At 38.3% G+C, this 15,374-nt stretch overlaps 1 protein-coding gene across 1 annotated transcript; it reads right to left on the bottom strand.

The window, feature by feature from the left end:
- Positions 1–243: 243 nt before the first annotated feature.
- Positions 244–1,152, bottom strand: LOC123949117 (olfactory receptor 4C11-like). Its single transcript, XM_046016449.1, has one exon. The coding sequence runs from the start codon at positions 1,150–1,152 to the stop codon at positions 244–246; it is 909 nt and encodes a 302-aa protein (XP_045872405.1).
- Positions 1,153–15,374: the final 14,222 nt, after the last annotated feature.

Raw genomic sequence — 15,374 nt, forward strand, 5'->3', positions numbered from 1 at the left:
ATTATATGGTTTTCAAGATGGTTATGGACTATAGGTAATCATATTCTAATGGAATCCTCTCAGAATAAGAAACATAAATTTCTAAATATTTATTTATATTAAAACAAATATACAAAATATTAGTGTAATTATTTTTTTTTAATTTTCCCCCTAAGAATGTTTTATGTTTCCTGACCATGAAGCAAAACCGAACTGTTAAGGAGATATACAATAGAACCCCTGAATATCATGTATCAACAGAAGTCATACTTGGTTACACCATAACTTTTTCATGGCAATTTTCACTTCCGCATTCCTCAGTGTATAGATCAGAGGGTTGAGCAATGGTGTCCCAATTGTGTAAAACACAGCCACCATCTTGTCTATTGGAAACGTGGTTGCGGGGCGTGTGTATATGAATATACATGGACCAAAAAATAAGACAACCACAATAAAATGGGAGGTGCAGGTGGAAAGAGCTTTTCGCCTTCCTTCTGCACTGTGGTTTCTCAGAGAGTACAAGATGACTACATAGGAGATAAGCAGAATTACGAAACTCACCATGCATATGGCTCCACTGTTGGAAACAACTAGCAAGTTTATCACATAAGTGTCCATGCAGGCAAGTTTCAACAAGGGCTGCAAGTCACAGAAATAGTGGTCAATCACATTGGGGCCACAGAAAGGCAATCTCAAAGCCAGGAAAAGTTGTGCTGAAGAGTGGATACAGGATCCCACCCAGCTTAGAAGCACCAGCACACGGCAGACAGGGCGGCTCATAATGGTTGTGTATCGCAAGGGCTTACAAATGGCTACATAGCGATCAAAAGCCATGAGGATGAGCACAAAGATTTCCATGCACCCAAAGAAGTGGGCTGCAAAGACCTGAGTCATGCATTCATTGTAGGAAATGGTCTTCTTCTGAGAAAGGGCATCCACAATCAATCTGGGGGCTGTGGTTGTAGAGAAGCAGGCATCAGCAAAGGACAGATAGAATAGGAAGAAGTACATGGGACTCCCAAGGGTCCTGCTTTTTTTAATAGTCACTACGATGAGAAAGTTCCCCAACAGTGTGGCAAGGTAAAGCATCAACAAGACCCCAAATATTGCTTTCTGCTTTCCTGCATCCTGTGTCAACCCAAACAGAATAAATTCAGTCACACTGCTATTCATCACCACATTAGTGACTGCAGGTAAGGTGCAGTTGACGAGGGCTTAATCTGCAAAGAGAAGAAAAGATGTGACATCATGGGAAGACTAGTGGGCTGACCTCTGAATTCCTTCTTTTTGTTCCAAGTTATGTTACCTCAAACTGCCTTTAATCCTCCATAAATCTTTATAAATCTGAAGAAGTCCAAGCCACTCCCAGATCCATTTGTTGGTTCAGAAACTAACTGCATTGCATCCAGGAATAAAATTAAATGTCCTTTAAAAATTTTGATTCCTACCAATTGAACACAGCAGAACTTGTACTTTCCCTGGGCAAGAGACTTAACTGCCTTGAAATTTAGCCTTCATATGAAAAATGGATTCAAATCCTTGCCCTGCCTTACCCTGAGTTTCCTTAAGAATTAAAAAAGATTTTTATGCACACATATATTTCATGTATTATTCATTTTTATCTATGTGCTTTTAAATCTATAAAACAGTATTCCAATATAATTAAGCACCCATATTGCTAGAGAATCCCTCCTGAAGAAGATATTCTCACCCCAGTGCATTCATTTTTGGATCGCTGATCCCTTCATCTCTAACTCCAAGATTATCTTGGAGGAAATATGTTTTTAAAAATCTATTTTCACAATCTTTTTCTTATGCTTCTTATTTTAAATGTGAAACTCACTGACGGTCATTAGATAAAAAAATGTCTGGAGAACTTTAAGAACTGCTGCCCCAAATGCTAGAGGTTATCATTGGTATTGTTAATTATTAAAAATATTTTCAATATTTTGTGTCCATTTATTAACTATGTCTTACTGTAGAATAATTTGTGGTTTTCACTAATTATTCAAAGTACAAAGAAAAGAGAGAAGAAAATTAAAATATGTCTCCAAATTATTTATCTTATAATCCTACTCTGTAGACATAACTACTTTTCTTTTATTATATTTCCTTTCAGAAACATTCTATCAGTATACTTGCATATGTGTATCTCTACAACAGTTTTCTATATACAAGCACGGCCATAATTTCATGGTTGATGATTTTTCAGAAAAGCTGATGAACATGCAGATAGTAATTTGTGACATTATCTTATTATCTCACTTGCTTAAGAGAAATAAAATTGTATCTTATGTGTATATACTTTTTTATGATCAAATATATTTTACATTTTACTACATTTTTAAAAGATTTTATTTCTTTATTTGACAGAGAGGAAGCACAGCAGGGGAAGCAGCCGGCAGAGAGAGAGGGAGAAGCAGACTCATTGAGAAAGGAGCCCTATGAGGGACTCAATCCTAGAACTGTGGGATCCTGACATGAACCACCCAGACACCTCCATTTTTACCACGTTTCTATGAAAATATTGCCCTTCTGAGAATTTCTTCTCCTTCGTCAGTTTATATTTTGTGATCTTCTTATTTTACCTGGAATGGCTTTTAGTCAAGCAAAAGAATTACATCTTGACCAAGAACACAACTGCTAGAGTCAACAGATGTCTCGAGTTCAAATCCATGTTCCACCATATACTTGCTTGGGAAAGCCACTTTATACACAGTCATGTACCTCCACAGATAAAATGAAAAAAAGACCAGGCTCATATTAATAAGCAAGACTATGTAAGTGCCAGTCTCTGCTTCTTAAACTATTAGGGTTTTACTTTTTCTTTTTTTCTGTAACTTCTTTTCATATAGCCCAAGCTGCCAATTTCACGATTTTAATTTAATCTACTTCAAAATATTTTAAAATTCTACTATCTATTCACTTCTCTCATAAGTCTATAATTTCATTTTTTAAAAAATATTGAATCATGATTCTCTGGAGTTGTTGCAAAGAATGGGCAATGCTCTCCTATTTGTAATAATTTAACATGAGTTTTAAAATAAACGTAGATGAAATAATTCATTATGTAAGGCACTTTGCGATTGATATTAGAAGAATAAAAACCATCTGCAGATAGAAGAGTACAAATTACTAAAAGATGGATTGGCAGTGAAAAATTCATAATTACAGAATATTATGCAGCCATCAAAAACGAAATCTTGCCATTTGCAACGATGTGGAGATAACTACTGGGTATTATGCTAAGTGAAATAAGTGGATCAGAGAAAGACTATTATCATATGATCTCACTGATACGAGGAATTTGAGGAACAAGGCAAAGGATCATAGAGGAAGGGAGGGAAAAATGAAACAAGACAAAACCAGAGAGGGAGACAAACCATTAAGAGACTCGTAATCTCAGGAAAGAAACTGAGGGCTGCTGGAGTGGAGGGGGATGGGAGGGATGGTGTGGCTGGGTGATGGACACTGGGGAGGTGATGTGTTATGGTGCATGCTGTGAATAGTGTAAGACTGATGAATCACAGACCTGTACCCCTGAAGCAAACAATAGATTATATGTTAATCTAAAAAAAGGAAAATTCAGAATTAGATTAAGAAATAAACTGTAACATTAACTGAAGAAAGACAGGTTCTAAACCAGATTCCCTGAGGTGCAGATATTGTAAAACAGAGCAGAGAGCTAGGTGAGCACCTCTATTAGCACCTACTGCATGGAGGCTGAAGCCACACAGCTTAGATTCATACTCCACCCAACTGCCCACTATGATACAGTGTGTAACAAGTCCCTTGATATCTCTGTGCTTCACTTTCTTCACCTGCAAACATTAAGAGTGAAATAACCTACTCTGCAGGGTTTCTATGAAGGCTAAATAATTCAGTATGCACAAGGTATGGGAGACCCAGGTCTGTACTCCCTGCAATTGGAATGGTTATTTTCATTATTATGATTATGTCAACTTTCCATTATGGTTATTAATGTCAACTTCCAAAGTTGTTGATCTCCCTTGTTCATTTATCCATAATAGAGCTGCACAACTGTTCTACACACAACTTTCCTTTGCTGGCTGGCTGAAATCATATTAGCACTTTGGATTATGCTGATTTTCTCATAGTGATCAGAAGCTGGGAGTGACAACTCCAAGTATCTTGAACAAATAAAAAAATATATATGAGAATTTCAAAAGCAAGTTTTCCTCCCAGCCAAAAGCGATGAAAGCCAGGTTATGAAGTTTGAATACACTCTGTGGTCAAATATAAAATTTAGAGATGTATAAAATATGACAGCTGATTTTATTAAGATTTATTCAGTACCTAAAAACAAAATTAATCAGTTGTTTAAGAAAACTTAGGGGAGACGAACCTTGAGAGACTGTGGACTCTGAGAAACAAACTGAGGGTTTTGGAGGGGAGGGGATGGGGGTTAGGTGAGCCTAGTGATGGGTATTAAGGATATTGAATTGGATTCATTCATTCACATATTGAATGGAGCACTGGGTGTGGTGCATAAACAATGAATCTTGGAACACTGAAAAAATAACATTAAAAAGAAAGAAAAGTTCTTAAAAAATTAAATCATCACTTGTTTCTAAAGTGAGTCTAGTTGGACTTCGAGCTTATCTGTAATGAAATGCCCACCTCCTTCAAGATGTCTGAGTTGCACTGAAGACATCCATCTTCATATCCCCTGCACTGAGAAACTCAGGGGAAAGCATACAAATGCATTTGCTGTATCCCCAACAAAATAAATCAATGGTGGCTTCAGAATTGTCACATCCCCTCATAGTGAAGGACCAGAAGTGCTCACTCTCAGCTGTCTCTCTGAGGGGAGGAGTAGCAAAATTTGATAGGATCATTTTATTGTTATTGCCTTTATCTTTGTTGTTATTAATACTTTGTGGTTTTGGAGGAGTGCTAGATTCACAAAACCTAAGAAGTTAGAGTCCCCGTATAGTCCCTGCCCCCACACAGATATCACTCCCTGCCATTATCAGCATCTCCCACCAAAATGGCACATTTGTCACAACTGGTCATTTAACCATGACACATCACCATCACCCAGAGGCCAGAGTTTACCCTAGGGTTCACGCTTGGTGTGGTCCATTCTGTGGAATTGGAAAAATGTTAATGCCCTGCATCCATCATTATAATATCATACAGTGTTTTCACTGCCCTCAAAGCAGGGTCATCTTAGATTCCTAAAACACAGAGGATAATAATGCTTTTCACACAATGTCTAGTTTGGGTTAAACTTAAATAAAACATCTTGCATTATTTTGTGTAAGAAAAAAAGAAAATTATTAGTTCATAGACCCCACAAAAGAGGTTGGTATTTCATAAATGTGAGTATTATAAATAGCCAATTCTAGAATTCATTAAGTGGACTAAGTTTCTAAACACAAAGAAAAGGCAATTTCAGATAATCCCTCTTCTCCTCTCCCTCCATCCTCTCCCTCTTTTAACCTCCTTGCCATAACTTGAAAAGGAAAAGTAATCATTTTAAAATATGATGAATCATGAATATGATAAAAATAGCTGCTATTGATTTTCAAATGCAATGGCTGAAATACTCACCAGACTTTCACAGGCCTCAGACACTGTGCCACAATCTTCCTTACCAACTTTCTTCCCAGTGCCCTGGGGCATGCATACTCCAGCCACACCTGAGGCTTTGTTGTCCCTCGTAAATACGCCCACACCATCTCATTCACCAAATTTTCAGTATTGCATAGTGGCTAAATGACCTGCCTCTGATACAACTTCCATTCTCCATTGTTACCTGTGCACAGAGTATCCAGTTCAAATGCCATCTCCTCAGCAAAGCCTTCCTCGTTTTCCCAAACCACTTTCTTGCTAAGGGCCTTCCACTGGTAAAATGTATGTGTGAGTATGTGTTTAATGAAACATGCAACCCTTAATTATAGCATTCTTTCTTTTTGCTTCTGTGTCTTTATTCATTTGACTTTATATCCCCTAAGGCAAGTTCACACTGTTCTATTTTGTGCAATTGAGGCTAAGCTGGCAGGCAGTTTAGCAGGGAGCAGTCAAAAAGAAACCAGTACCAGATCTGTAGCTTTTGTGTTCCCTGGCAATTTCTCCCTCTTGAATACTGCACCCTCCACTGCCCTGCAAAGCATCAGACTCCAGCCATAAAGGTAGGGCGAGCATAAAGCCAGAAACCATATATGTCCAGTACATGTCCTGACTATCAAATGGATGGAAAATTCAGGATGTTTCAAAAGAAGAGATGAACATTTATATTTATGTTTAAATATAAACCCCGAGTGCAAGACTGGGCAAAGAAACTTGCTTAGAGATAAACTGTGCTTCCTCCTAGGACTTCACTAGAGAGTTTGCTTCTCATTCATCCTCTCCATATATCATCCCTTATTCCAACACCAGAAAAAGAATAAAATTCGTAGGTGACAGTGGGTCTGGGCAGTCAACAGTATCATTAATATCAGAACAACTAGGATCATAGTATCATAAAATCACAGTATCAGCAGTATCAATGCACACTGATTGGATATGGTCAGTATACATCCCTGTCCTCCTGACCTTCAGCCTTGCAAATAGGAATCCACCAGCAGAGGAGACTATATTTCTGCCCCTTCAACGGACTCCATTTCAATAAGAATTATTCCTGAGACAGTGCCGCATCAAACAGAGGTCAGTGAAAGCCAGGAACCCTGACACATCAGAGTCTTCTCATCAATGAGAGAAATACATTTCTGGAACTTCATGCTTCTCAGGAGACAGAACTACAGAATGGCAACTCCCCAAGATACCCAGTCCCTAATGAGAGGCGAGAAAAGGACAGTCTTCAGTTGGACTTGAAAACATACCTCATTTCTTTCTAATTTTTTTTGTTTCTTTTTTTGATTTTTTTTATTTCCATTTTATTTATTTTTTTCAACGTAACAGTATTCATTATTTTTGCACAACACCCAGTGCTCCATGCAATATGTGCCCTACCTATTACCCACCACCTGTTCCCCCAACCTCCCACCCCTGACCCTTCAAAACCCTCAGGTTGTTTTTCAGACTCCATAGTATCTTATGGTTCGCCTCCCCTTCCAAATTTTTTTTTTTTAATAGACATATAATGTATTTTTATCCCCAGGGGTACAGGTCTGTGAATCGCCAGGTTTACACACTTCACAGCACTCACGATAGCACATACCCTCCCCAATGTCCATAGCCCCCTCCCCCTCTCCCAATCCCACCTCCCCCCAGCAACCCCCAGTTTGTTTTGTGAGATTAAGAGTCATTTATGGTTTGTCTCCCTCGGAAACTGTTAACAAAACCAAAAGACAACTGACAGAATGGGAGAAGATATTTGCAAAGGACATATCAGATAAAGGGCTGGTATCCAAAATCTATAAGGACCTTAGCAAACTCAACACCCAAAGAACAAACAATCCAATCAAGAAATGGGCAGAGGACATGAACAGACATTTCTGCAAAGAAGACATCCAGATGGCCAACAGACACATGAAAAAGTGCTCCACGTCACTGGGCATCAGGGAAATACAAATCAAAACCACAATGAGATATCACCTCACACCAGTCAGAATGGCTAAAATTAACAAGTCAGGAAATGACAGATGCTGGCGAGGATGCGGAGAAAGGGGAACCCTCCTCCACTGCTGGTGGGAATGCAAGCTGGTGCAACCACTCTGGAAAACAGCATGGAGGTTCCTCAAAATGTTGAAAATAGAACTCCCCTATGACCCAGCAATTGCACTACTGGGTATTTACCCTAAAGATATAAACGTAGTGTTTTTTTAATTTTTTTAATTTAATTTCTTTTCAGTGTAACAGAATTCATTGTTTATGCACCACACCCAGTGCTCCATGCAATATGTGCCCTCTATAATACCATACCTTATTTCTTGTACAGAAAGAGATGAGGTCCGATAGAGAGCTTATAGTTTTTGCTCTTACAGTTCTGATTTATTTTGAAGATGAATCATGTACAGTGTGTTTACAACATGCAAACTGTACCTCAAATACATCTACTCAGCTTTCCACTGCAGGATCTATGGGGAGAGAAGATACTTCACAGTAGCCAGTCTTTCCTAGAAGGCTTGAGTTAGACTCTTCTCTTCTTTAATATCAGCAGAAATTTTGTTACTGCTACTCTTAGAAATTTCTAGCATAAAAAGTAAATACCCTCACTATTCTGTGACAGAAACATCTCTAAAACCAGCTGTATTACCCCAGAACAATTCCCTGGGAGAGCACATGGATGAAACATTTGTTCTTCCTCCAGGAGATATTTATAGAAATTATATAGAAATTCAGAGCCTATGGAGGGATAAGGACTCTGTCCCTCCCACCCAAACCTGAAGGATATGCACTAAAAACTACTTAGTTCAGGCAATGCTGAATCACAGCAAACCATGGTGCCAAGGAAACCTGGACAATGCTGTCAAAAGGCAGATTCTGTCCTCAAGGCTCTTCTCCCCTCCTAGTCTCCCAAAGGGACCCCACTCATTTCAGTTACCAACTGCTCCACTCATGCTCGTCCTCTAAGGAAAAAGGACACCTTTAAACTCACTCTGAGGTATAGACTACTAAAAGTTCCCAAAGTCTCTGATCTTTATGTCTGATTTTAAAGTTATTTTTTATTTTTTATTGCTATGTTAGTCACAGTATAATACAACATTTGTTTTTGATGTAGTGGTCCAAGATTCATCGTTTATCCACCACACCCAGTGCTCCATGCAATAGTGCCCTCCTTAATACCCATCACCAGGTTCACCATCTCCATACCCATTTCCTGCCCAAAATCCTCAGTTTCTTTCTCAGAGTCCACAGTCTCTCATCCCCCACCTCTGATTCTCCTCCTTAATTTTTCCTTTCCTTCTCCTAATGTCCTCCATGTTATTCCTTATGTTCCACAACTAAGTGAAACCATATGATAATTTCTCTGCTTGACTTATTTCACTCAGCATAATCTCTTCCAGTCCCATCCATGTTGGTGCAAAAGTTGGGTATTCATCCTTTCTGATGGCTGAATAATTTTCCATTGTATATATGGACCATATCTTCTTTATCCATTCATCTGTTGAAGGGCATCTCAGCTATGTCCACAGAAAAGGAAACAGTCAACAAAACAAAGAGGAAAACCATGGAATGGGAGAAGATACTCACAACTGACACTACAGACAAAGGGCTGATATTCAAGATCAATAAAGAAGTTCTCAAACTCAACACCCAAAGAATAGAAAATCAAGTCAAAAAATAGGCAAAAGACATGAACAGACACTTCTCCCATGAAGATATACAAGTGGCTAGCAGACACATGAAAAAATATTCATCATCATTAGCCATCACAGAAATTCAAATGAAAACCACATTGAGATACCACCTTACACCAGCTAGAATGGCAAAGACTAACAAGACAGGAAACAACAAGTATTGGAGAGGATGTGGAAAAAGGGGAACCTTCTTACACTGTTGTGGAGAATGCAAGTTGGTGCAGCCACTTTGGAAAACAGTGTGGAGAGTCCTCAAAAAATTAAAAATAGAGCTCTCCTATGACCCAGAAATTGCACTACTGGGTATTTATCCCAAAGATATAGATGCAGTGAAAAGAAGGGCCATATGTACCCCAATGTTCACAGAAGTAATGTCCACAATATTTTTTTAAAGAGGAAACCATTCTTTTTCTTTTAAATATTTTATTAATTTACTTGTCAGAGAGAGGCACAAGAGAGGGAACACAAACAGAAGTGGGAGGAGAAGCAGACTTCCTGCTGAGCAGGGAGCATGCTGCTGGTCTCAGTCCCAGGACCCTGGGGTCATGACCTGAGCCTAAGACAGACACTTAACCACTGAACCACCCAGGTGTCCCAGTCCACTCTTTTTTAAAGGCACACAAAGTTCTTAGCCCTAGTATGCCTTTCAGCACAGGTAACAACAGCATTCAATTCTACCTTCATGATTTCTGTGTCTGTGACTTTAGGCAAGTTTCTTAACTTCTCCTAGTCTCCTATTCTAGAAAATGTTACTGTAGATATAATAATTACTATTCATCTTAATGATACCAATAAGATCTAAATGAAAATTACAAAAGTAAATTAAATTACAATGAAAACTAGTGATTAAATTTTCTATAACTTCTAAAATATTTTGAAGTCATTAAGTCAGTAAGTAAGGAAAGAAGAGAAAGTGGAAATTAAAATGCTTTTACATTTTTTAATTTTAAAATTAACTAAAATTATAGTTTATGTACAATAAAATGCAATTTTTTTTTTTTATTGAACAGTCGTATACACTACTCAGTGCTTGCCAAGAAAGGTGTACTCACAATCTCCTTCACCTGTTTCACCCATTGCCCACCACCCTTCTGGGAACTATGAGTTTATTCTCTGTATTTTAAGAGCCTGGGGTTTTCTGTCTCCTTTCTTTGTTCATTATTTTTCTTAAATTTCAGATAGGAGTGAAACTGTATGATATTTGTCTTTTTATCAGATTTATTTCACTTAACATTATAACAAGTCCTTCCATTTTGCTGCAAATTGTAAGATTTCATTTTTTTTTAAAACGGAGTAATATTCCATTGTGTATATGTACCACGTCTTCTTTATCCTCTCACCTGTTATCGAATGCTTGGGTTGCTGCCATAGTTTTGCAGTTGTAAATAAAAGTGCAACAAACAGAGTGCTGTATATTTCTCTTTGAACTACTGTTTTTGTTTTGTTTGGGTAAATACCACACAGTGAAATTATTAGATCATATGGTAATTCTATTTTTTTTTAATTTTGGGGGGAACCTCCATGATGCTTTCCACAGAGAATGCATCAGTTTGCATTTCCACCAACAGTGCACAAGGGTTCCTTTTACTCCACAACCTCACCAACTCTTGTTTTTTGTTTTGTTTTGTCTTGTTTTGTTTGTTTGCTTTTGTTTTTGTTTTTGTCTTTTCAATTTTAGCCATTCTGACAGGTGTGAGGTAATATCTCACTGTGGTTTTGATTAGTATTTCCCTAATGATGAATGATGTTGACCACCCTTTGATGTTTTGACTTGTTACTTGTATGTCTTCTTTGGAAAAAAGGTCCATTCAGGTCCTCTGTCCATTTTAAAATAAGATTATTTGTCTTTGTGGTGGTGAGTTGTATACATTCTTTATATCTTTTGGATACTAACCCCTTATCATTTTCATCTGTCTCCATGTATTTTTTTTAAATTCCCTCTTTGATCTTTGGGTTGACATATCCATTGTTTAGAAGCAGGGCATTTTCCTCCACATATTTGTGTTCTTTCTACATTTCTTCTTATTGGTAATTCTAGTTTCATACGAGTCTGATCAAAAAGATGTATAATATGATTTCAATCTTTTTGAATTTACTAAGGCCTATTTTGTAGCCTAACATGTGATCTATTCTGGGGAATGTTTTCTATGCACCTGAAAGGAATGTATCTTCACCAACAATGGGATATAATGCTATGAATATATCTGTTAGGTTCATTTAGTCAAATGTGTCATTCAAAGCCACTGTTTTCTTATTGATTTTCTGTCTGGATGATCTGTCCATTGGTATATGTGGGATGTTATAGTTTCCCGCTATTATTATATTACTGCCAATTTATTCCTTTATGTCTGTTAATAGTTGTTTTATGTATTTAGGTGCATCCATGTTTGTTGCATAGATTATTTATAATGGTTATAGACTTGTTGGATTGTTGGGCTCACTTGCTAGAGTCAGTTCAGACCTAAAGATACATGCACATTGAAAGTGAAGGGATGGAAAAAATATTTATCATGCAAACAGAGGGGAAAAGAAAGCTAAGGTAAGGGAGCAATACTAATATCAGACACAATAGATGAGTCAAGTCTTACCTCTCCTCTGATTGAAGCTCTCCAGTGGTGCACCAATTTGCTCTCACCAAAAATGAAGTCATTTAATGTAACCTACAAGGCTCTACATGATCTGGACCCACCACCTCCTCTCTGACCTCATCTAATACTTTCTGGGTTCCCATGGACTCAAACGCTCCAACACATTTCTGTAGTGTATATCTACATAGCTGACTCCCTCATCTCCTTTGACATACTCAAATGTGATGTCCTCCATTAAAAACTACTCTGACAACTTTTGTAAATCTGCAGACTGGAGAGAGAGTTAAGACAGTGGAGTAGTAGGGGATCCTAATTTCATCTGGTACCTGGAAATCAGCTAGATAGCTATCAAATCATTCTGACCATCCACAATAATCACCCAGATATCTGAGAAAAGAATTGTTACAATTCTACAAATGGAAAAGCGACCACCTTTTGCAAGGTAGGCGGTGTGGAGACATGAATCCACTGCAATCTATGGGAAACTAAAATATGGGGGGGGAGGGAGCCTCAGTAAGCTTGGTACTGGAAAATTGTATAAGCAACAGTCTAATTTTGTAAAGCAAAATTAGAACTTTTAGAAGTTTGCCTGAAAAGCCCTGAGGAGGTGAAGCAATCCCAGGTGGGACAATGTAGTCTCAGAATCCCCAGGGTCACAAAAAGAAGGAGGGTGCCTTAATGCAGCAGAGTTCCCAGGCATTGGAGCAGGGAAAATAGTTGCAAACAGTAAGCCCAGGTGCCATCTTTCTATTCAGTGTTACCATAAACTGCAAACTGCAGCACAGTCTGGTGACCGGCCACCTGTCAGGGGCCCAGCAACTGGCAGAACTATGGAGAGATTTCCCCTTTCCCTTCCCTGGTAGGAACAGCACTGGTGCTTGCCACAGGAGTCTGTAATGTTTGGACTCTAAAAATGGTGTTGTCTGCCTGAAATAGAAATTCTTGGTCACCAACTAGGTGAACATAAAGTGTAAAACCAGGGAGACCACAGTGTTTTTTGTTGTTGTTGTTGTTGTTGTTTGTTTGTTTGTTTTTTAAAAGATTTTACTTATTTATTTGACAGATAGAGATCACAAGTAGGCAGAGAGGCAGGCAGAGAGAGAGGAGAGTGGAGGAAGCAGGCTCCCTGCTGAGCAGAGAGCCTGATGCGGGGCTCGATCCCAGGACCCTGGGATCATGACCTGAGCTGAAGGCAGAGGCTTTAACCCACTGAGCCACCCAGGTGCCCCACAGGGAGACCAGAGTGGTTAACTGTTTTTCTCTGAGGGATCACTGAAGAGTGGGGAGTATGAACATTCATCTTCAAGCTAGAATCAGGGTGCCACTATTTTAATTCTCACCTCTAAAGTATTGGGGAAAGCCTTCAGGGAACAAAAGCCACATAGAGCATCTGGCCCACTTTCATTGAGTCCAGACCCCTGGTAAGGCAGTGCAATTCCACCCAGGGCAAAGACTCCTGAGAATCAGCCTCACAGGTCCCTCCCCTGAAGACCAGCAGGAACATCCAGCTCCAATAATTTATTGATCACACAGAACTGCTAAACTCCAGCACTAGGGAAAAGAGTATACAGACTTTGTGTTTGTTTGTTTTTCTCATGATTCTTTGGTCTTTCAATTTATTTTTTTTCTTTTTCAATTAATTTCTTGAGTTTTTTTTTGGTATTTTTTCAAGTGTTTTTTTCATTTTCATTTTTATGGGTACATCTATCCTTCCATTGTATTTAATTTTATTTTTGAAAATATATTAAGTTTTTCTTTCTTGAAAATTTTGAAATCCAGGTTTTTTGTTCTCGAAAAAAACAAACCAAAATACACACAGAGTGTAGCTAATTGCTTTGTTCTGTTCACCTGTTTCATCATATTTTCATCTCTCCGATTAGGGATCTCATTCATCACATTTTCTTCTCTCTCTCTCTCTCTCTCTCTCTTTTTTCTTGACCATTTTTTGTCTCTTATGATTACTTTAGTGTATATTTCTTGTGGTTGTTGTTGCTATTTTAGTATTTTGTTCTCTCACTTACCCATTCTTCTCTGGAGAGATGACAAGATGGAAGAACTCACCCCAGAAAGGAAAACAAGAGGCAATAATGACACAGGAACCAGATCAGTATGGACATAAGCCGGATATTGGAAATAGAGCTCAGGATAATGATTTATAAAGATACTAGCTGGGCTTGAAGAAAAACATAGAAGACACTAGAATATCCATTTCTGGAGAAATAAAATAACTAAAATCTAAACACATCAAAATTTAAAAAGCTATTAATGAGATGCAATAAAAAATGCAGTCTCTAATTGCTAGGCTAAATGAGGCAGAAGTGAGAATCAGTGATATAGGAGATAAAGTGATGGGGAATAAAGAAACTGAGAAAAAGAGAGATAAACAACTACTGGGTCACAAGGAAATAATTTGAGAGATAAGTGATACCATAAAGCAAAACAATGTTAGAATACTTGGGGTCCCAAAGGAAGAGGAAAGAGGGAGAGGGGAAGAAGGTGTTTTGGAGCCATTATATGTGACAACATCCCTAATCTGTGGAAGAAAAGAGGCATTCAAGTCCAGGAGGCACAGAGAACCCTCCCCAAAAAATAGGTCAATACCTCAATATAGTAGTGAAGCTTGCAAATTTCAGAGACAAAGCAAAAGTCTTGAAACTAGCTCAGGACAAGAGTTCCTTAACCAACATGGGTGCAAACATAATAGACTGGCTGCAGAACTATCCACAGATACCTGGCAGTCCAGAGAGCACTGGCATGATATATTCAGGGTGCTAAATGAAAAACTATTCAGTCAAGAATACTTTATCCAGCAAGGCTGTTATAGATACATAGATAGGAGAGAAAAATAGAAGGAGAGATAAAGAGCTGTCAAGACAAACAGAAACTGAAAGAATTTGTGATCACTAAAGCAGCACTTCGGGAAAAATTAAAGGGATCCTTTGAGTGAAGAGAGAGCCCAAAAGTAACATAGACAAGAAAGGAGCAGAAGCAATATACAGAAACAACAAGGTGCATGGAACCTACTTAAGATTCCCTCTCTCTCTCTTTCTCTCTCCCACTGCCCCTCCCCATATCTCTCTAAAAGAAGAAGAAGAAGTAGTAAAAGAAGAAGAAGGAGGAGGAGGAGGAGGAGGAGGAGGAGGAGGAGAGGAGGAAGGAAAGTCAAAAAAGAAAAAAAATGGCTGAGGCATGCTGTAGCAATTTGGTACTAAATAAGCATAAGAAAGGCTTCACTGAGATTAGAATAATGCCATAATAGATGAAGCTACTGGGCAAACAGCAATATTTTAACCAGGGAAAGCCTGCCTGATGTCCTCAAAAAATAGAAGGAAGCCAGTATGTCTGGAGTCAAGGGAGAAAGTATGGAAATTCCAGAAAAGGTCAAAGTGGCAATAGAAGATCAAATCATTTTAAGAATTTGTTGTTTTGTGTGTATGTGTGTGTGTTTTTTTTTTTTTGCTTTTGTTGCTGTTGGTGGTGGTGGTGGTGGTTTTTTTCCTCTGAGCAAAAGGGATACACTGCTGGGATTTTTTTTTTT

Source organism: Meles meles, chromosome 8 (genome assembly GCF_922984935.1).
Source record: "Meles meles chromosome 8, mMelMel3.1 paternal haplotype, whole genome shotgun sequence".
Lineage (NCBI taxonomy): Eukaryota > Metazoa > Chordata > Mammalia > Carnivora > Mustelidae > Meles > Meles meles.

Bases quoted from the DNA above. Each gene is read 5' to 3' on its own strand.
- LOC123949117 (XM_046016449.1), bottom strand. From the start codon at position 1,152: ATGAATAGCAGTGTGACTGAATTTATTCTGTTTGGGTTGACACAGGAT.